The 21,780-nt window shown below is 52.2% G+C and overlaps 1 protein-coding gene across 1 annotated transcript in view; it reads right to left on the bottom strand.

The window, feature by feature from the left end:
- The window catches only part of RSPO4 (R-spondin 4), a 36,102-nt gene extending 25,822 nt beyond the window's left edge, over positions 1 to 10,280 (bottom strand). The window contains exon 1 of the mRNA XM_058685158.1: positions 9,763 to 10,280. Coding sequence (XP_058541141.1) covers positions 9,763 to 10,240 — 478 coding nt within the window. The 5' untranslated portion in view covers positions 10,241 to 10,280. The remainder of the gene's footprint in view (positions 1 to 9,762) is intronic.
- Positions 10,281 to 21,780: the final 11,500 nt, after the last annotated feature.

The following is a 21,780-nucleotide window of genomic DNA, read 5'->3' as shown; positions in this document are numbered from 1 at the left end:
TTTCAATGTCAGAACCAACATGGGGTCAATATACAGGTAACACCGTGAGTCCTACAAATTGATGAAAAATATTCAGGAAACATGGTGAAAACTTTATTTTTTTTTTCTTTTCCCTGGAGTAATTGGTGAAAAATTTAAAAATAAAATTAAACTGTTTACGTGGGATAAAAGAGAACAAAGTTTAAAGAAGTGAAACAAATGTAAGAGTGAAATAAAAAACCAGCAATTTGTAACAATTTAAAAAAGAAAGCAAGAAAAATAAAATAGAAAACAAGGGCAGGATTTTGCACGGCTGGTGCGGATAATGTGCTATGAATTAGGGAGTCTGATGGACTCAGATGCCTGCCAGAAGGGAGGGACGGGGGCAGGAGGAAGGAAAAGCATGTCCAAAAGACGGCATCTGACTGGGTTTTTCCAGCTTGCGTTGGGTACAGGGTAGGACGTCAGGCCCCGCGACGGCCTCATCCACAAATAGCCATCACATCATTTATACATTTATAATGTGCCAGCACCACACACACACACGCACACATTCTTCCAGCCTCAATGCCGTCCTCTGGAGTCGGATTTCACAGAGTAAACAGAGGCTCAGAGACGGTAGTCACTGTGTGACAGTCACACAGCACTTAGGACCACCATCTCCTTTGAATCTGGGCTCCTCAAAGTGGCCTTCTTTTGACAAGTCAGGTCTCCTGAGGACTTTCAAACGCAGGCCGGGGCCTGTCTGATGCCAGGCTGGACAGCTCTGGACTCTGGAAAGTCCAGAGTCACTTGATCTGGAAAGAGCCAACCCCTCACGGTGCGTGACGGGTGTCACGATTTATTGAGCACCTACTATCTCCCAGGTGGGTTGCATGCATAATGTTAATCCTTAAGACAACCATATGATGTAGATGCTATCAGTGTCCCCATTGTACTGATACACGACACTGAGACCCGGGAGTGGAATATTTTCACCCAAGCAAGGCAGTAGCAGAAGTGGGAGCTGAGCCCATGAACGTCCAGCCCCAATCCCATCCTCCCTGCCTGGTGCTAGAACTCTTAAGAGCAACCCCTATTTGCTAGGAATGCCCTACTTTGCAAGTTAGCCAACAGACGCGCAGAAGGGAGAGGTGAACTGCCCAAGGTCACTTAGCCAGTGAGTGGCAGAGCCCATGGCCTTCGTGACAGCCTGTTGGCCACCCGCTGCTCATCTGGGACTTGCTAGGGACAGCTGTGCCTGCCTGCCAACACCAGAGCACGCTCCTGAAGGGCAGTCATGACCTCCCTTCTCTGCGTGTCTCAGCCCCAGCGGATGTGGGCACCGCTGTTGGGCTTCAGGGAAAGTGGAGGCTTCTGGCGAAAGGGAGTGGTTTTCCCCATGCGGTCTGGGTCCCCCCGGCTTGGGAATGCCTTTCTTTTGAGCTGGTGAGACAGAACCCCCACCACGGTGGCGCACTGGAGCCTCCACCATGGATGGCAGAGCGGGGGCTCTATGAATCACACGGCATGACTCCAAGAAATCATCCCGGGGCAGGAGGGGGTGGCCCGGCCTGAAGCCGCTGTGCCCAAGACGAGTTTGTCAGCGGTGGGAACCGGACCATTCCCTGTGGGACCTGGCGGGGGGGGGGGGGGGGGATCCCCAAGGTTGGGGCCCAGGGCGTGTGTCTGAATAGCACTGCCTGCTGCACGGGGCCAAGATAAGAGCTTCCGGCCCCTGGGGACCTGGAGACACATCCCAGCTTCTCCCTGTCCTGGCTCTGCGCCCTTGGCAAGTCAACTGCCCTCTCTGAGCTTGGAGGGCCTCCTCTGTAGAATAATAGGATCAAACCGCCTCACAGGCTATTGTGTGGCTGAACTGGGAGAAGGCCTGGCGGGCTGGTTATGCACCCAAGCTTTGGAATTAATTGTCTGGGTTTCAATCCTGGTTTTGCCAAACTTACTTTGCCAAGCTATTGGACTCAAGCATATGAAATTGTTAATGTGGGGCCGGTTTTGACCTATAAAAATGGCGATTGCATATACTTTATGTAATGCCCCTGTCTCTTCAGTTTCCTCCTTTGCCAAATATGGATAAGAGTCCTCACAGCAAACCTGGGAGGCCGAGAAATGACTGAGCTCGGGCTCTGGGACCGGGCAGGGTTTGAGCCTCGGCTGTGTGGCCTTGGGTAAGTTACTTGACCTCTCTGTGCCTCAGTTTTCTCATCTGTAGAACAGGGATCATAACGGGGCCCACCTCATATAGGTTTATTAAGAAAACTTAATCAGTTCATATATATAAAGTACTTAGAACAGTGCCTGGTCTTGTTAAATCAAATAAAATAATACGGGTAACGGCACCTGGCATTGAGTTAACGCTTGAACGTAAAACCAGATCAAAAACAGACTTTTTGAAACCTTTGATGTCAGCAGAAGTTAAGTATTTTTCTTTTTAGTTTATGTATTTATTTATTTATTTATTTATTTATTTTTAAATTTTATATTTATTTATTTATTTTAATTTTTTTTTAACGTTTATTCAGTTTTTTTTTTTTTAACATTTATTTATTTTTGAGACAGAGAGAGACAGAGCATGAACGGGGGAGGGTCAGAGAGAGGGAGACACAGAATCTGAAACAGGCTCCAGGCTCTGAGCTGTCAGCACAGAGCCCGACGTGGGGCTCGAACTCACGGACCGCGAGACCATGACCTGAGCCGAAGTCGGCTGCTTAACCGACTGAGCCACCCAGGCGCCCCAACGTTTATTCAGTTTTGAGAGACAGAGAGAAACAGAGCATGAGCAGGCAAGGGGCAGAAGGAGGGGGACACAGAATCCGAAGCAGGTTCCAGGCTCTGAGCTGTCAGCACAGAGCCCGACGTGGGGCTCGAACTCACGAACTGTGAGATCGTGACCTGAGCCGAAGTCAGACGCTCAACCGACTGAGCCACCCAGGCGCCCCTTATTTATTTATTTTGAGAGGTGGGGGGGTGGGGCAGAGACAGAGAAAGAGAGAGAGAGAGAGAGAGAGAGAGAGAGAGAGAGAATCCCAAGCAGGCTCCGTGCAGTCAATCAACACAGAGCCCGACGCGGGGCTCAAACTCATGCACCTGAGCAGAAACCAAGCGTCAGACACTTAACCGACTTAGCCACCCAGGCGCCCTGAGAGTTAAGTTTTTTAAAGAAAAAAATACATATATATGTTTTTAGGAACCTGTATGTGTGTGGAAATACAGGTGAGAAGCGTGATCCTGGGTGTTTATCGAGCCTGGGGCCGCTTTGTGTACTGACGGTCGGTCGTCCATGGCCTGAGGTTCTAAGGGAAGGTCTGGCCTTGAAGCAGGGATGGCTCTCAGTCCCGCCCAGGTCTCGGCCGGCTCCCTCGGATGGAACCACACAGCCAAGCCACGGACCTGTGTGGCACACAGGTAACTCCAGGGGCCCATATGAGGCTCCCGGTCCTAGGCTGGCCCCTCGTTATTAAGAAGCCTCTGCCATGGGGCGCCTGGGTGGCTCGGTCGGTTAAGCGTCCGACTTCGGCTCAGGTCATGATCTCACGGTCTGTGAGTTCGAGCCCCGCGTCGGGCTCTGTGCTGACAGCTCAGAGCCTGGAGCCTGTTTCGGATTCTGTGTCTCCCTCTCTCTCTGACCCTCCCCCGTTCATGCTCTGTCTCTCTCTGTCTCAAAAATAAATAAACGTTAAAAAAAAATTTTTTTTTAATAAAAAAATAAAAAAAAGAAGCCTCCGCCAACAGCCTTGGTGCGCTTGACTCCACTCCTCATCTGACGTTTACCCGAGACCTGGGAGAAAGGCACAGAAGACCCAGCCCAGCCAAGCCACCCAGGGAAACTGAGGCTCTCAGAGGCCCTACACCAGGACCTTCAGGCTCCGGAACAGACTGCCTTCCTCTGCCTCTTCACAGCCGCCCTCCCCTCCTCCCCAGTCTCGACTGTACCCTCACTTCCACCCCCAGCTGGGTGACCGTGGGTGACGTGCTGCCCCGATTGAGCCTCCGTATTTGCCCAGGTATCAGTCTCAGAGGTCTCAGTCGGCCTTTTTGGCCCCAGCATGCCATCATTCTATCACCCTTCTCCAGAACTCCAGAGAGAGAAGGCAAGCAGAATTCTCTGCAAACTGTAAAGTGCCGTGTGGACAAGAGGATGGTTACTGGCATTGGATGGGTTTTCCAGAGAAGTCTGTCGTAGCCCGGATTTGCTCCGGTGGGTCTGGAGTCTGGAAGACCCAGGCCACACATCCATATCCTCTGTGACCTTGGACAAACCCTCCCTGAAGCAGCTTCCTCTTCTGTAAGGGCAGAGGGTGCAACCACATCCACCCGGCAGGGTCAGCGAGAAAGGCCCACGCGGTATCTGGCACCCACTGGCTGCTCAGGGGTGTCTGACGCAGGAGGAAATTCAGGGCCCTGACCGATCGATCATTCCACCTTCTGAGACTAAAGGCCACAGGCCTTGGGAAGGACGCAGCCACCAGATTCAGGGCCATACGACCTGCAAAATGTGTCAGGGGCGGTTGCTGCTCATTGAGGCGACTTGGTGTCGCATTTGTAGCTCCGCGGCCAGACTCCCTGGGTGCACCTGCTATGTGACCCCCCGCCCCCGGGCCTTAGTGTCCCCATCTGTGCCATAGGGATCCTCCTAGAACCCATCTCGGAGAGACTGATAGGGACCACACTGGGCTCAGCTGACCCAGCAGCCTCCACACTTCCTCGACAATGGTAAACATTACAGTTGCATATCCGTTCATGCACAGCACGCAGAATACACACGCTAGTACAAACACACACACTCTCGCACGTAACCCACATCTATGGGCACATGAGCAGGTGCACTCACCTACTCAGACACACGTTCACATGTGCATGTAGCCTGAAACGCACTTCCCCAAATAATATTTCATTTTAACCCTCGCAACACATTCTGGTATTTTCTAAGGTTAGCGAACTATAGCCTGTGGGCCAAAGCTGGCCCTCAGCCTGTTTTTGCACGGCCTGTGAGCTAAGAATGGTTTACTACAACAACAACAACGACAACAACAACAACAAAGGACAGTAGGTGACAGGTCAAATGTGGCCAGCAAAGCCTAAAATATTTACTCTCTGGCCCTCTACATTCTATACTGTTCTGTTCTGGTCCCTCGCTGTACCGTTCAAAAATGCTGGCTGTACTTAATAAATGGATCTCCCTGATCCACTGCTGGCTTGTAAATCTCAGTTTGAAAACTTTGAATTAAAGCAAGCGTCCGTTTTCCCACTAGATGGAAAAATGGATGGATAAACGGTTAAGTCCCACCCGTGACAAGGCTCCTCTCGGAGACCTCCACCTTGCAAGCCATCAACAGACCCCATTTGTACTTCTGGGCACAAGCTTTGGAGCCCCCAAACCCTGGGTCCACATCCCACATGTTGGGAGTTCCTGGGCAGGTCACTGCCCCTTTGTGAGCCTCAGTTCCTTTGTCTGGGAAATGGGTAGGACACCAGGCAGTGCCACGGTGAGGGTTCCCCGTGTGTGGAGCTCCTGGAGCATGGCCAGCCCTTGCTAAGTGGCCTCAGGGCTCTCCTTTGGTGACTGGGTGGTAGCTAGGTGGTTTCCATCCCTGGAGAGGGAGGTGGATCCCCCCCAAGGGTGGGGGAGCCCACGAGGTGAAAGCAGCATCTCCTATGAGCCCACTGTGGGCTCCAGAACTGGCTGCGGAGGGAGACGGCATGTGAGCGGAGCCAAACTTATTGAGTACTTACTATGTGCCAAGCATCCTGATTTCCTGGCCTCAACCAACCAGCCATATTTTTATGAAGACACCCAGACCCAAAGGGGCCAAAATGACTTGTCTTAAGTAGGACTCTGCCAATACGCAGCGCCTTCCCGACCCCTCCAGGTGCGGTTAGCAGCCCTCTCTCCGTCCTTTAGCAACTCGTTCCCCTTCCAGAGTCGCCCCTGACATGCATCTTTACCTGGCATCACCCAGATGCCACCATTTAGGGGGGGGATGCACCTTGTTCTGGGTCCAGCCCTGGCCCAGCCCTGGAGACAAGAAACCTGGGTCCTTCCCCGTCTCTGCCACTGCCCCGGGCACCTGCTTGCCGGGTCTCAGCATCTCTGCTATGCACAGGGGACAGTGCTGTCTGCCTGGCTGTCCACGCAGGGCTCTGCAATTTACAGAGAACAAGTACGATCACCCCCCACCCCCCGATGTCAGCGCTGTCACAGTCTTTTGACAGATGAAGAAAAAGGCTCACAGCAGGGACAAGGGCAGAGGTGAGGTTCAACCCACGTGAGATGCCCTTACCCCAAGTCCAGAGAGCATCCCACCCTGCTGTAGAATGGGAGGGGGGAAGGAGGAGAATCTTTATGAGGCGCCTGCTGTATGCTTCCGGACACCTTCCCTCTGGGACTGCGGTGAATCTTTCCAACTGCCAAAGAGGTAGGTATAACTGTTCCCATTTCACAGATGTGGAATCATAGATTGGAGAAGGCATGGTAGCGTAGGAGAGGGCTCAGGATTTGAACCCAGGGCTATCTGAATTCCAGAGCTGAATTCCCCGAATTCCCTCTGCCCCTGGCTGCCTCGGGGCTAGAAGGATCTTAAAATCACCCTGCAAACGTGGGGGAAACTCTCACCTCCACCAGGCCCCCTCCCCAGCAAGCCTTGGACATCAGGGAAGTCAGTCACAGCCTGTCTTCTCGTCGTTGCCTAAATGAAGCCCCATATCGCGGTTGGGGGGTTCAGACCAGAGCCCCCTCACACTCCCTGACTGTCCCATTGCCAGGACACCCCAGCATGTTTCCAGAGAAATGTTTCCATCTGGTTCTGATTCATTTACGCTTAATTAATCAACATGTTGTTTTGTAAGAGACACTCGAGATCCAAGAACCTTTCTCAAGCCTTGCCTTTCATTCTTGCTTGTCTTAGAAACAGAAAAATTGGGTTTCATCAAAAAAAAAAAAAAAAAACCAGTGACGCCAGAGCTGGAGGAAGCAGGGTTGTGCGGGCGTCAGGCCCCGAGGGGGGCTGCTGCTGGGCCTTGCAGAGCAGGCCGGAGGCAGAGGCTAAGGACTCTGGCACGGTGGGGAGGCTGGGGAAGTCAGGGGAGGGACATCCCTCCACCCCGGCAGCTGCTCAAGGGCAGCCCAGGGTCTCCACACCTTGGCCTCTCCAAGTTTCCCAACACAGAGCTTGTGGCACTTGTTGAATGAACAAGTGAAGGAACCGATGAATGAAGCAAGACCAACACCCAGGTGCCTTCGGGACGCACTCTCCTGCTAAAGTTAGAGGAAAATGTCAAAGCGGGTAGGGGTGTCCTGTGGAATCTTCCAAGCAGCTATCTGACGAAAAATGGCCTCTGCTGCATAATTAGTTTGGGATCCCGAGGCCTCGTCCCACTGCTTGACCATGAATGCTCTGGTAAGTCCTGCAGTCAAGAGATCTGCTAAACTAAGCGTTTCCCAAACCTATTTGGCCAGGATTCCTATGACCCCCTTGCATAATATGCTACGGGAAAGGTTCTCCTACCCCCCAACCCCCACCCCAAGGCCAGTGGGGAAACTGAGGCTGTAGGCAGGAGTGGGGGAGTCCACTCGCCCAAGGTCACACAGTACAAAGGGGTCCAGAGTGGGACTGAAATCCGTGGCACCCGACTGACAAGTGGAGCCACAAGCCTCTCTCTGGAGATGCTGGATGGGGCATGTTTGTGACCCCTACGCAAGACATCAACCGCTTCCGGGAGGGGCGCCGAGAGCCCCCTTGACAAACTGGGGCAGCCTCAGGGGCTGCCATGCCCAACGTCCTCACCAAGCGACTGGTGGCGGGGAAAGGGATTGGAAGTTTTCTTTTTCTTTATTCTGTGTGTGTGTGTGTGTGTGTGTGTGTGTGTGTGTGTGTGTGTTGTGTCTGTCTGTCTGTCTGTCTTTTTCGGACTGTGAAACATCTCAAAGATCTCCTAAACCAGCTCCTCTTCAGATGGGGAAACTGAGGCTCTGAGAGGGAAGACCAACACAGCTCAGGCGACACCCTGTCAGATGGATCGGGATTCGAGCCTGCTTTGCTGCTTACCTGCTGTGCAACCTTGGACGAGTCAGTTTCCCTCTCTGAATCCCCATCCAGATAAAAAGCACCTCCCATAGCCAGGGACATCATGGGCAGGAAATGAAGATGTGTTGCAAATGCCCACTAGGAGCCTGTGTACTTGGCTACTCCCTTCACATACTCACCAATTCACTCAGTCTTACCCACAGCTGGCTGGTGAGTTAGATACTTCAGATTACTATGCCTATTTTCAAGAGGAGTCAATGAGGAGAAAGTTTTTCTTTTTCATGTCTTTGGTCTGCTTTAACACTGAGAAAAATCTTAGAGATTTTCTAAAAGAACCTCAGGTGCGTAAACCCAGGCTCAGAGAGGCAAAGTGACTTCCCCGAGGTCACTCAGCTGGTCACTGGGGAAGCTGGGATTTGGACCCGGGCAGGCTGACTCCAGAACCCATGGGATCAACCACTATACAAGGGCCATCCACACAGGACCACGAGGTCCCAAACTTCCCCCGGCTTACCCTGAAGCCCACCCACTTCTCCTCCCCCTGGGTCCCTCCATTCAGTCACACCCGAGATTGGAGCCCTTTGGGCCAGTCTCCCTGCTCCCCCCAATCCCAAGTCCCAGTTCTCCCGTAGCCCGTCTGCTTCCTGCTCCGCTCCAGCAGTCACTGGGTCCAGGCAGGGCTTTTCCCTCAAGTGGATGAGAAGCCCCTAGAGGGCAGACTCTCTTTCTTACTCCCATGTAGCCTTCCTGAGACCTAACACCACAGCTGGGAAGAAAGACACTGGATCTTCCCACTCACCTGCTGGACAACTTAGCAAGGTTACCTAACCTGTCTGAGCCTTGGCCTCGGCTTTATAAAATGGCATGGGTGTTCTCATGAGGAGGCAGTGGGGATTCCCTTAATGAAGGACAGCCTTGGCGCCATGGCGGGCACTCCAAGGTTGGTTCAGACCGGCACCAGCTCAGGAGGAGGCTCGCCTGCTTGCCTTCCTCAGCCCCACCGGCTCTGCCGACCCCCACTCTGCAGGGACAGCCTCAAACCCACCTCCTGAGGACGTTCTGACTCTCCCAGTGAGGATGCAAGGGTCCCCTCTGTGCCCCAGGTACACTTAGAGTCTGAACCTTGGGTTATCTTCCTAGTGTTCCTAGGAGGTCAAGATGGAAAAACCTGGGGTGGGGGTGGGGGGGGGGGAGGCTCTGGGACTTCTTCCAGGTCATCCCAGAACCAATGGACTTGAACTCAGGTCTCAGATCTCGAATTCACAAAGCTCATGTCCTTACCAGAGGGGGAGCCCACTGAGAATCACGCCTTCCCCGAGGGGATGCGAGAGTCAGGGTCAATGCTGGGGCTGAGTCCGGGGCATCTGGACTCCTGGCCCAGGGCTGTACGTCTTCTCCTGGCTCAGCACGGATACCAGGCATGGCTTCTAAGCCCAAAATTCTGTCCCGTAGTCCCGGTATCCTGGGCTTCCTATCTCTGCACAGAGCCACCCTCCTTCTTTTCAGCAATGTTGCAACTATGGGGAGCGGGTCAGTGAGAGAGCCCTACCAGCCCCTTCCTTCCTTGGAGAGCCTCCTTGGGCCAGCTGGCTCAACAGGTACCCTGGAGCCTCAGTCTCCCCATCTGTAAAGCGGGCCTGAAGGCTACGCGGAGGAGTTAGTGGCCCAGGGCGCCGGGCACCATGCAGCTGTCCCAAGGGCCATCTCCCTGTCGGCCCCGCTGTGGGCGACCTGCCACCCTGCCCGCTGCCCCAGGTACCTTGCTTCTTCCTTCGGTTCGGGGGTATCATGTTCGCGGCGTGGGCGATGAGCAGCAACAGGCAGAGTGGCGCCCGCATCTGGGCAGCCTGGTCGGGGCGGGCGCGCGAGGGGCTCCCCGGGAGGCCCGACGGCTGCTCCGGGCGCGCGGGCGCATCCACGGGGCGCGGGTTCGGTGCCGCCGCCAGGGACGCGCCGTCCGCCCAGGGGCCGGCCGCCAGGTCGAGTGAGGGCGTCGGCGGAGCGCGGACACTGCCCCGGCGGGGAGGAGCCGGCGCGCGGGGCGGCGCGTTAACCCGCTCGGGAGGCGCGCGCGGCGGGGGGCGGGGGTCGCCCGGCGGGGGTCCGGAGGTCGGCGGGTCCCGCAGCCCGCGGTCTGGCGTCGTTCCGCCCCCTGCACTGCCCCTCTCCCCAGCCCCGCCGCCGCCGCCGGCCGGGCAGACACAGGTACAGACGCGCGGCCGCCAAGTGACCCCCATCCTTGTGCTCTCGGCACGTCGCGATCCCCCCACTCCCCGCCTGCCGCCGATTTTCTCTCTTCTCCTTCTCGGTGGCTCGTGTCTCCTGCGCCTGGCCCTTCAGGGCCACTCCTGCACTTCCTCTCTTCTTCTGTCTTTGTCTCACGTCCCCCCCCACCCCCCACCCCCCAAACTCTGTGGCCTCGTCCCTCGGCCATCTGGTCTGCGCCCTTTCTGCTCTTTCAAGAGTCCTGCGTCCCTTCTGGCCACTGACCCTGAATGTTTCCTGCGCGGCCTGCGGGGAGCCCCTAATCTTTGCCTGGAAGTGACCAGCACCTCATAAATTCACTTGTGAAGGGTCTGGGGGACCTGGACTGTGTTTCCTCCAACCTTATCTGCGGGACTGGAAGCAGCGGGTTCTGTTTTAACCCTTGCAGAGCCAGACCCCTCCGCCTACCCAACAGACAGTGCACTCACTCCTGCCTCCCGTGGCCCCGCCCACTGAAAACAACCCCCGTGCTATTAATGGTAGCTATCAGTTTCGGGGCCTGTGTGCTTGGGGTTGTGCTTAGCCCTTGACACGTAATATAATCTTCAGAGCAACTCAGTGAGGTTCTGTTCTGATTAGCCCCACTTTGCAGGGGAGGAAAGAAGTTAGAGGAAAGAAGCAGGCTGACCGATTTGCCTAAGGCCACACGAGGCAGGTCAGTGCCCTGTCTGGGTCCCTCGCCTGCCCTCTTAGCCACTGCTCAGGACACAGAGGAACTTACCCTTGGACAGCCTCTTGCTGAACAGCTGTCCTTCCTTTTTCCTATGTGTGTGGCTTGTCGCGTCCAGCCCCTTCTCTCCATCCTAGTGAGTCCCCAGTGCAATGAGGACGTTTGAAGGCATGTCAAGGGAAAGGAAATATACAGAGGGAGGTAGCACTGGCCTCGCCATGCTTCTGTGGGGCTCCACAGACACGGGCAGACGGCATCCTGGGATCTTGGCAGAATGTTGGAGTGGTTCCACCAAAATGGCTCTATTTTGCAGATGGGGTCACTGAGGCCTCGGGATTGGGGGTGCTCAGCTCCGGCAGCCCGGCAAGTCTAGGACAGAGGTGGGATGGGCGTCCAGGCGTTCCAGCATGGATCCCCTCTGCCTCACCCTACAAATCCCTCTTGTTCTGATCTCTCTGATCTCAGTGTCCCCCATCCCCCCACCCCTCACGTCTTTGATCCCAGAGATCTCAACTCCTTGCAGTACTTGACCGACACTTCTAGGCCTCCCACACCTCTGAGCTTTTCATAGGTGGCCTCTCCATGGAATGTTGGCCAGCTTCCCATCCCCCTTCCTCACTGACTCATTCAGGACCCCACCCTGGATATGCCCCTCATCCCTGCCTCTCAGGCCAGGTTCAGTGCCTCCTCTAGGCTCCCACCGTCTCTTTATCATAGCCTGGATCACACCAGGTGGTGACTATTGATGTCTCTGTCTCTCTCTCTAAATCATCAAGTCTTTGAGGCCAGAGACGAGGTCATACCCAGAGCCCTGGAATGCTAGCACGCAGTAGACACAGAGCAGGAGTCAGCATGTTCGTGAAGAATGAATGAATGAATGAATGAATGAGTTCTCCCAATGCAGGAGTCTCCTGGTTTATACGTGGAATTAGGTATTTGGAGAAATGAGGTGACCCTAGAAGATCAAACGTCAGGAAGTTGGAAAGTCAGCCCCTACCCAACCACCCCTGGTCCTAAAGTCTCCAAAGTCCAGAGCAGGACAGCCCCCACGGGAGCCGCGCTGGGGAAGAGCAGTGCGCATTGGTCATGCGGAGGCCCCAGCTACAAGACAGCCTCACGGCTCTGCAGGCTGTAGCCTCCCCCCCTTCTCCTCCCATCCCCTCTGCTCCAGCTACTCAGCCTCCCCGTGTTTCTCAGACTCTGCCATGTGTCCTCAGCAGGACTTTTTGCTGTTCCTTCTGTCTGGAAGATCCTTCCTGAGATATCTTCTAGGCCTGTCTCGGCTTAAGGCTACCTCCTCAGAGAGGCCCTCTCCGACCACTCCAGATAAAGCAGAACACCCATTTCCTTTATCCCCTTATCTCGCCTTATCTTCCACGGTACCGAGTACATAGTCCTGTTCATGTTTGCCGTTGGCTTGTTTGTAAGTTCCATGAGGGCAGGAATCTTCTATTTTACCTGTGTGCCTAACGCATAAAGTGCTTACTAAGTATTTGTGCAGTGGATAAAAGAATGGACAAACGAGTGCTCACTCGTGCCCTGATTCATTCATTCCTGCTCTCAAGGGCTCAGTTTCCCCATTTGTTCAGTGGTACGGACAGGATTTTGTGTTCCCTGAGAGTTTTACAATCCTTTGACAATCCCATATTTCTTGGATTCTGTGAGCCAGAATTCAGGTCTCTACCCTGCTCTGAGACGCTCAGAGGGTCTTGGGGTCTCTGTAGCTGTAGGGGGCTGTCTGGGAATCCTGGCCTGTCATCTGGTCGCTCTCCCCCAACACAAGCACCCAGGGAGGACATCGAGGCCAGTGGTGCTGATGACATTCCAGGAGGTGTATATCAGTTAAGGAACAGCAGGGGCATCGGTTAAGGAATGACAGGACACTGTCACAAATAAATGACGACGAGTATAATGGCTGCAACTCATTACAGGCATAATCGGGTGTTCCAGATGAGCAAATCCTTCTCCTCCTTGGACAGCCAGGGCTCAGGCTAATTCCAGCTTCTGCTCTGCGCTTTCGGTGTGCAGCTTAAAGTTCCCTGTAGAAGGGGCAAGGCATGGAAGGTCACCTAGAAGAGGTACAGAGTATGTCCCCCCACCTCCCACTGGCCAGAATTCGGTCATGTAGCCACACCTGCTTGCAAGGGTGGCTGGGAAATGTAGTCTAGCTGTGTGCTCAGGAGGAAAACCATAAGAGTTGGGTGAACGTCTGGCCCTTCTGCCACACGGGACTACTTCCTCCCCTCCACCTTAACCCCTAACCACCACCAATCTGTTCCTCATTCCTATAATTACATTGTAACATGGATATTATATAATGGAGTCATGTAGTTTGTGTCCTTTTGAGATTGGCTTTCTTTATTCAGCATAATTTCTTGAGATTTGCCCAACTTGTTACATGATTAACAGTTGCTTTTTACTGCCGAGTAATACTCCGTGGGATGAATGTACTATAGTTTCTTTAGCCGTTCACTCTTTGAAAAACATTTGGATAACTTCTAGATTTGGGTTATTAAGTCCAAAGCTACTATGGATGTTTGTGAACAAGTTTCTGTATATCCTCTTTGGCAAAATGTCTGTGCATATCTTTTGCACATTTTTGATTGGGATTTTTTTGTTTGTTTGTTTTACTGTTGCATTTTAAGGGTTTTCTAATTCCATGCGGAAGTCCTTTGGTGGATATGTGGTTTGCTAGTATTTTCTCCCAGCTTATGATTTGTCCCTTCATCTTCTTTCCAGAGTCTTTCCAAGTCTAAGGACATTTGCCTAGTCTTGTGCCCTCTTGTTCTGCCTAGTCCCAAGTCTCAAAGATTTTCTCCTATTTTTCTCTAGAAGTTATATCATTTTACATTTAAGTTCATGATCCATTTTAAATTAATTTTTGCATAAAGAATAAGATTCACGTCAAGGTTCATTTTTTTGCCTATGGATGTTCAAATGCTCCAGTGTGATTTGTTGAAAAGGCTGTCCTACCTGCACTGAATTGCTTTTGCTTGTTCGTCAAAAATTAATTGGGCATATTTGTGTGAATCTATTTCTGACTTATCTGTTCTGCAGACTATGTGTTGTTCTGTCTGCCAATACCTTACTGTTCTGATTACTGAAATTTTGAGGTTGGGAAGACTGATCTCATCCATCTTATTCTTTCTCAAAATTGTTTTAGCTATTCTAGTTCCTTTGCCTTTCAATATGAATTTTATAATAATTTTGTCTATACCTACCAAGAAATCTTGCTGGGAATTTGATCAGAATTGCATTAAACATGTATATCAATTTGGGGAGAATTAGCATCTTGACCTTGTTGAGTCTTCCAATCCATGAACATGGTATATGTCTCCATTTATTCAGATATTCTTTGATTTTTTATGGAATTAGTGTTTTGCCATTTTCAAGTCCTACATATGCTCTATTTGATTTACACCTAAGAATTTTTCTTTCCTTTTTAAAAAGAATTGTACATTGTATTGTGTTTTCAATTTTGTTACCCCATGTGTTCATTCCTAGTACATAAAAATACAACTGATTTTTATGTATTGATCTTGTATCCTCCTAGCTTGATCATTAGTTTTAGGAGTATTTTTGTAGATTTCTAGGGTTTTCCAACAAAGATAACATGTCTCCGGTAAGTACGGACAGTATTCTTTCTTTCTTTCTGATTTACGTTCCTTTTATTTCTTTTTCCTGCTTTACTGCATTGGCTAGAACTTCTAGCACTATGCTGAATAAGAGTGATGGGAGCAGACATGCTTGCCTTGTTCCCAGTCTTAATGCGAAAGCATTCATTCAGTGTTCCATCATTAGGTGTGATGTTGGCTGTAGGTTTTTTGTAGACACTCTTTATCAAGTTGAGGAAGTTCCTTTCTATTGCTATTTTCCTGAGAGTTTTCAATCAGGAATGGGTGTTGGATTTTGTCAAATGCTTTTTTCTTTTCTTTTTTTTTGGGGGGGGGGCATCTATTGATACAATCATGTGATTTTTCTTCTTTAGCTTGTTGATGTAGTACATTGATTTTTGAATATTGAACTAATCTTCTGTCCCTGGAATAAACCCCATTTGGCCATGGCGCATAATTCTTCTTATATGTTGCTGAATTCTACTTGATAATATTTTCTTAAGGATTTTTACATCCATCAATGAAAGACGTTGACCTATATATAATTCTTGTGCTATATTTTGTCTGATTTTGGTATCAGGCTAATACTAGCCCCAATAGCACCAGAAGAACAAAGCAGACCAGAATAGAAATGCAAGAGCTCTGGAAACAAAATGGTCATTGCCACTACAGCCTCCAAAAGTAGGTGAGAATCTACGTGCTACCCCTAAAAAGTGAAACTGCCTGCTAAAATAAAAGACTTAAATAGGACCCGAAGTTTCCTAATATAATAGCCCAAAGGTCCAGGATATATACAAAATTGCCTGTCATACTGAGAACCAGAAAACCACAGTCTGAATGAGAAAAGACAATCAACTAATACCAAAACCGGGATGATTCAGATATTGGGCTCATCAGTCAAGGACTTTAAAGCCACCATCCAAGAAGCGCCTTGCCAAGAAATTATAAATTCTTTGGAAATGAAGGAAAACATAGAAAATCTCAATAAAGAAATAGAAGTTATTTTAAAAAGAGCCAAAGAGAGAGTATAAAACTGAACAGTACAATGACTGGAAAAAAAAATCAAAGTCTTGCTGGTAGACTCATTGGTAGAGTGGAGATATCCGATGATGGACAGTTACTCCAAAGCCCTCTTTTAACAGGTGGGATAGCCCGAGGAGTGTTCTATGCTGTCTCCCAGAACTGCCCAGCAGGGGTGAGCTCCAGTGGTCCCCATTGGTACCTGTCTTGATGACCCGCCCTTCCTGGGCCGTCCTCCCATCCTGTTTCACAGCTTATTCTCCGCCCCACACTTCCTAGGATCAATTCCCAAATAAGCTTCTTGAGCTCCGATCTTTGTCTCAGTGTCTGCATCACAGCAATCCCAAACCAAGGCAGTATCTTAACTGTCATGACCACCCATGAGGCAGTGGCGGTGAAAGCAATGTCTCCTCCAGAATAAGTTCTTACTAACAATTTTCATTATCTGGGTCTCAAGCTCAACATCTATAAAAGACAGGCATTGAACACCACCCCCCCCCCTTCCTCCACTGAACTTCACCTTGTTCTCCTGTTAAACCACACCCTCTGCATCATGCCCGGTCTTCATTCTTCACGTCCGTCTGGTTTTTCCCAAGGGAAGGCAGGCAGCCTTGTCCCTGGGTTGTTCAGACAAACAAAGGAGCTGCTTTAAGCCAGCCGCCCCTCCCTCACCAACCCCAGGGGAATCACAGCCTCCGTGGTGGGTTGGGTTGTTGTTTTTAATACCAGTGTGAAATAAATTGAAAAATTACCCATAAAATACAGGTTTTCAGCAGCTGGCCTGAAATTTCTTTCCATAAACAAACAAGTTTAAAGAAATGCCTTTAATGCCACCCGCCAACTCCTCCCCCCCACCCCAGCCTGTTATGTCCTCTTGTGGGAGTGGGGTCTGCTGAGAGACAACCTCCTGGGGAAAGGCCATGGGTCATCCCTCAGCCTGGTGCTGACTTGCATCTCTCACCCCTGTCTGCTCCATGAGGAATCTTCCAGACCCGTCCCCGGTTTCCCCCCCCGCCCCGTCCCACCCACCCCCAGTGCCTACACTCAGCATAGACTTGGGAGCCAAAGTGCCTAGGTTCGAATCAGAGACTTTCTACATATTAAGGGTGACAAAGCAAAGTACTTAACCTATCTCTGCCTCAGTTTCCCCCTCTGAAAATAGGGATAATACAGTACCTACCTCATAGGGTTGTTTGAAGATTAAATTAAATATATGTGACGTTCTTAGAACAGTGCCTAGCACAAGGCCCTGCTGTGTAACTGTTAGCTATTATTAGTTTTACAGGCAGAAGAGAAACTTGGGTAGAAGGTGGAGTGGGAGGCTTAGTGACATTTGGACTTTTCCACGATCAGCCTTCTTTGGGGTTTCCCCTGCGGTGTTTATATAAACATCTGCCCAACACCCTACCACTTGCAAAGCTTGCTAATATCCTCTATTTCACTTGGCCTGACATTTAACTATGGAAGTTTTCAGGATGGGGGTTATAATTATCCCCAGCTCACAGAAGAGGAAACTGAGGCCTAGAAGGTGCAGTGACTCACCCATGGTCTCAGGAGGTGGTAGACTTTCTTTTTTTGGTGGTTTCAAGACCCGAGATGAATCCTGGTCCCAGTCGCACATTGAACCCTGACTCTCATTGTAGACTGAGTCCTGGTCCTTCGTCACACACTGAAACTTGACCCTGATCCTAGACCAGATATAATCCTGGACCTGAGTAGGGTTCTGATCCCCATCTTGTTTGTGGACTGAGCCCCACACTAACCACACCTGGGTTTCAGTCAGGCCATGAGTGTTGTTTCATACTCGGCCTAGACTCTAGCTAAGCCCTGATCCCGATCTTAGATTGAACCCTGGACCTTGTGATAGACTGAGCTCTGATCCTTGTTGTAGACTGAGTCATACTCCTGCCTCCATACTGACTCATGATCCTGGCGTCATACTGAGCGCTAGCTCTGGCCCCACGTGGAGCCCACAGTGGGGCTATGAACCTGGAGTTCTACTTGTAGCCCATCCTGGATCTGCTGTGTGAACCCAACTGCCCGTCGTACCCAGACTTCAGTCTGTTGCCCAGGAAATGATGCAGAAGAGAACTCTCTCGGCACCCTTAGAGCAGGGTTTATATCCTATCGCAGGAGGAAGATACCCATTTTCTATGTTTGCAAAGCCCCCAACCCCACCCTGGGGCAGCCTCAAAGACCCATGTCCTCCTGAAGCCAGAATTCTGAGGAGTTCTATTATTTGGGAGGTTTTCAGTTCTGATTCTTTAATACTGTCGATTCTGGTTTCTACATTTGCATCCCTGGTCCTCTGGGGTAGGGTTTTTTCTTCCCCCTGCACGGATGGAGTTGGAGCCCTCTTTCAAAGGAAAAAACTTTTAAAACAGTGAAAATATTTCCAAAATACATCCACAACCAAGTTGATCGCACAGTAATTGGCTGGGGGAGAGAAGGGAAGGACAAAGAGAAGTTTTTCATAAGGAAGGGCCGGCAGGCAGGTTGCTGGTGGGGCCCGGGGCAGGGGCGTGGGGCCTGGGGCCAGCCTTGGTTCTGGGTCAACACAAAGGGAGCAATGGGGGCGGGGCGAAAGGGAACTGAGTGCAGAAAGGTGGGGGAGAAGAGCCAAGGTTCAGGCCTCCACTCGTTCCCACTTTGGAAGTCGCCAAGACCCGGAGCCTCTTCCTTGCTGTGCGTCCTTAACCCCGAGCCTCTCTTTTCTCACCTATGAAATGGAGGCAATACCACTTGCCCAAGGAGGACGGCGGAGATCAAAAGACCAGGCGATCGCAGAGCCTCCGGCACAAATCTGACACTGAGCAGGTGCGCAGAATAGATGTTGTTATTATTTATATGCAATTGTTTGTCCCCTGAAAGGTGGTAGAGTTTGGTGGCCCGCTGCCCCGTGTCCCCCATCTTGGTTCTGACCATTAGCAATCGATAATTGATGAATTGAGTTGAGCGTTAAAGGCACAAGGCCCTCATGGCCTGGTGGGGAGACAGAGAAAAAGCAGAAACCATAACAAAGTCGGAGAAATTCTCAAATCCAGGCAAGTAGGAGGGGTTGTGCAGCTCAGGCGAGGGGCCGGAAAGATGCCTGTAAGAGCTGACGTCTGAGCTGAGTCCTGTTGAACTGCTCGTGGCGGTTAAACATTCACTCGTTCAACACATATTTACTGAGCGCTGGTCCCCATGTCCTGGACTCAACCAACGGTACGCCAGGTCCAGATCTGACCCCCCTGGAGCTTACGGTCCAGGGGAGAGACAAGGAGTGAGTGGAACGTGATGTCGGTGACGGTGAGTGCAGTGAAGAAAGCTGGGGTTGGACCAGGGTGGGCGGGGACGGGCTGCTCTGAGAGGGGACACTGAACAAAGACCTGAAGGAGGTGAGGGAGTGGGTTGTATGGAGATCTGGGTAAAGCATTCCAGGCGGCTGCGGGAACAGCAGATGCAAAGGCCCAGAGGCAGGAATGAACTGAATGTGGGGCCAAGGCAGTGAAGGGAGGCAGAGTGGCTGGAGCAGAGGGGGTGAGGGATGTGTCTTCCCGTGGGGATGGGAGGCGGTGGGTAGGAAAAGGCAGATGCCAGAGAGCTGGGCCAGGACACATGGGGAGGAGTCCTGTTCATTCAGGGAAAGGTGGGGGAGTTTCCACCCTCTCTGAAAGCCATCAGCAGCCACTGAGGGGCATTGGACAGGGCAGAGACAAGATGGGACCCTGGCATTAGAAAGTCTAGAGTTCTGGGTCCTTCCACACTCTCTCCCTTAATCCTAACTACAGCCCCATTTCACAGATGGGGCAAAGGAGGTCCCAGGAAGGCACTCTGAGGGGACACAGATCTGACTGCCTCCAGTTCGCCTGTCTTCTCTGGCCTCTGCCTCCCAGCCCAAGGACCCTCAGGACCCATGACCTCCCCCCGCCCACCAAGTCCTCACCCACCTTATTCCCAGCTGCTCAGCCAAAACTGGACCAAGGAGGAAGTGAGAAACACTAACTCTCTGGTCTCCCTCAGTCCCTTAATCCTAGGACCAGGCCCCCATTACCGTATGGCCCCCATTGCCCACTCCAGTGGCCCCCATTGCCCACTCCAATCCCTCTCGATTTGTCAGGTCAGCTCCCGAGAGGTCTTGGCCAAGGTATTCGCTTCCACGTCTCCTCCTTCCCACTTCTCTAGCTCCTTCAGTGGGTGCCCTGCCCACACTGGCTTGGCATTCACCCTTCAGGCACTTTCTGGCCCAGACCCAGGGGCCAGCTGCCCTCAGGGTAGTTAATGCTCCCCGGAACAACTCTCAACCAGGGATGTTGGGAGTTGGTGGATAAGCCCCCAGCTCGGGCCCCTCGGGTGGGACTCTCAAGGTTCCCAGTGGCATGGAAACCCTGTTGTCCAACCTGATTCTCACCACCCCTTATATTTGCTTCTTTTTCTTCCCTGTCTTCCTTCACTTCCTTGCTGCTGCTTTCTGGGATCAGCTCCCAAGTAACCAATTTGCCCTTGACTTCGTATTTCTAGGTCTGCTAAGGCAATCACCACACCCAGTCCGTTTCACCCGCAAAATAGCTCTCAAAGCCAGCCTCTCGTCTCTAACACCCCTGTGACTGCCTGTTCATCCAAGCCCCTGGATCTCGTGCCTGCGTGCATATAAAGGCCTCCTCCCAAATTGTCCTCGGGTTTTGTCCTGCAGTCTGCCCACAACCCCAAGAAGCCAAAGGGATCTTGACATAAAGAGCATCAGGCCGTCTCCTGCCCCAGCTTGAAACCTGCCATGACTGCCCACCCCCCTGCCCCCGTTTTCCCCTTATCACGGCCTTCAAGGCCCATAGGATTTGGCCCCGCCCCTTATCTCTATCTCTTCTCCACACTCCACACTGGTCACCTTCCTGTTCCCCCTGTTCTTCAAACACAACTCCCCACTCATTACTACCTCAGGGCCTTTGCATTTGCTGTTCCCTTGGCCTGGAGCGCTCCCCAGATCTCCCGCGGTGAGCTCATCCTTGTCTTCTCCAAGGTCACCTCCTCAGAGAGGCCTCCCCTGACCCCTCCGTCAACCCCCCTCCCCCCCCCCCACCCCTGCCTTCATCCATCCCCTTCCCTCGCTTCATTCCCTTTATGCCATTTCCCAGGATCTGGACTGGCTCAGTGATTTGTGGTCTTGCTGACTGTGCCCCTGAAAGCAGGGACCTGGTATGCACCAGCTCGGCCTCCTGCCCCGGGGCCCTGTGCTGGCCTCAGCATTTAGCTGTGAGTTTGGTGATGAGGGCCAGTTAGGGGACATGCTAGCGGCGGGTGGGGGGCGGGGTGGAAAGAACTGGAAGAGAGTGACCCCCACCCCCAGCAAGGGGTGGGAAGCCATGCTCACTTGGGTGGCTGGATTCTGTAGAACTTCTCTGCCACATCATCCCAGGCATTTACATAAATCCATATAAAGGCATCTGAGAGGCAATAAGTCCACCCCCAAGAGCTTGAGGGTCCGGTGCTAAACCCTCGACAGGCATCAGTTCCGAATGCTGCCCTCCCAAATCCGTTTGCGCTCTCCCCCCCCCCCGCCCCCCCCCCCGCCCCCTTCCTTTGCAAACTCCTCTCGCCCTTCCCACTCCTTGTTGCACTCCTTGCTGCATTTCTGTGTCCCTTTGGGCTCTGTTCTCCTCCCTCCATCTCCGCTGTCTGGCAAGTCCTTTACCAGCTCTGACAGCCCCACTGGAGGTCCTGTGGGCCTCTCAGGCCCAGGGTGTCTGCAGCCCGACTCAGCCCCTTCCTCTCCTGGCTTCCCGCTCTGGGAGGGGCCCATCCACCCCCTCCCTGGGTCTGTGGAGCCAGGCTGGCCCTCGGTCCCCCTTCTCCAGCCCGGCCTCAACACTAGGGCCTCAGGGTCTGCTGCAGCCACTTCCTTGGGTCTCAGGTCAGAGTCTGTGCCCGCCCCGCCCTGGGCGCTCAATTACTCTTTCTAACCCGTTACTTTGTAGGTGATACCCCACCTATGTCACTCGCTGTCATTGTTCCCTCAGTACTCACCTTTCCATGCCCAAGGAGCCTCCCGCAGACACCTGAGCTCTCCACCGAGGCTAGAGGTGCTGGGGAATCAAAGGGGCCAAGCACCCCTCAGCCAGTGACCCGTGGGAGTTGGTGGATAAGTGCCAGCTTCCTGCTCTCAGGTGCTTTTCACTGTCTCCCAGAGGTGGCCAGTTGAGATCCCGTTGGGACTGGATCCCATAGCCCC

Source organism: Neofelis nebulosa, chromosome 9 (assembly GCF_028018385.1).
Source record: "Neofelis nebulosa isolate mNeoNeb1 chromosome 9, mNeoNeb1.pri, whole genome shotgun sequence".
NCBI classification, from domain to species: Eukaryota; Metazoa; Chordata; class Mammalia; order Carnivora; family Felidae; genus Neofelis; species Neofelis nebulosa.
This window is presented reverse-complemented; position numbering and strand designations above follow the sequence as displayed.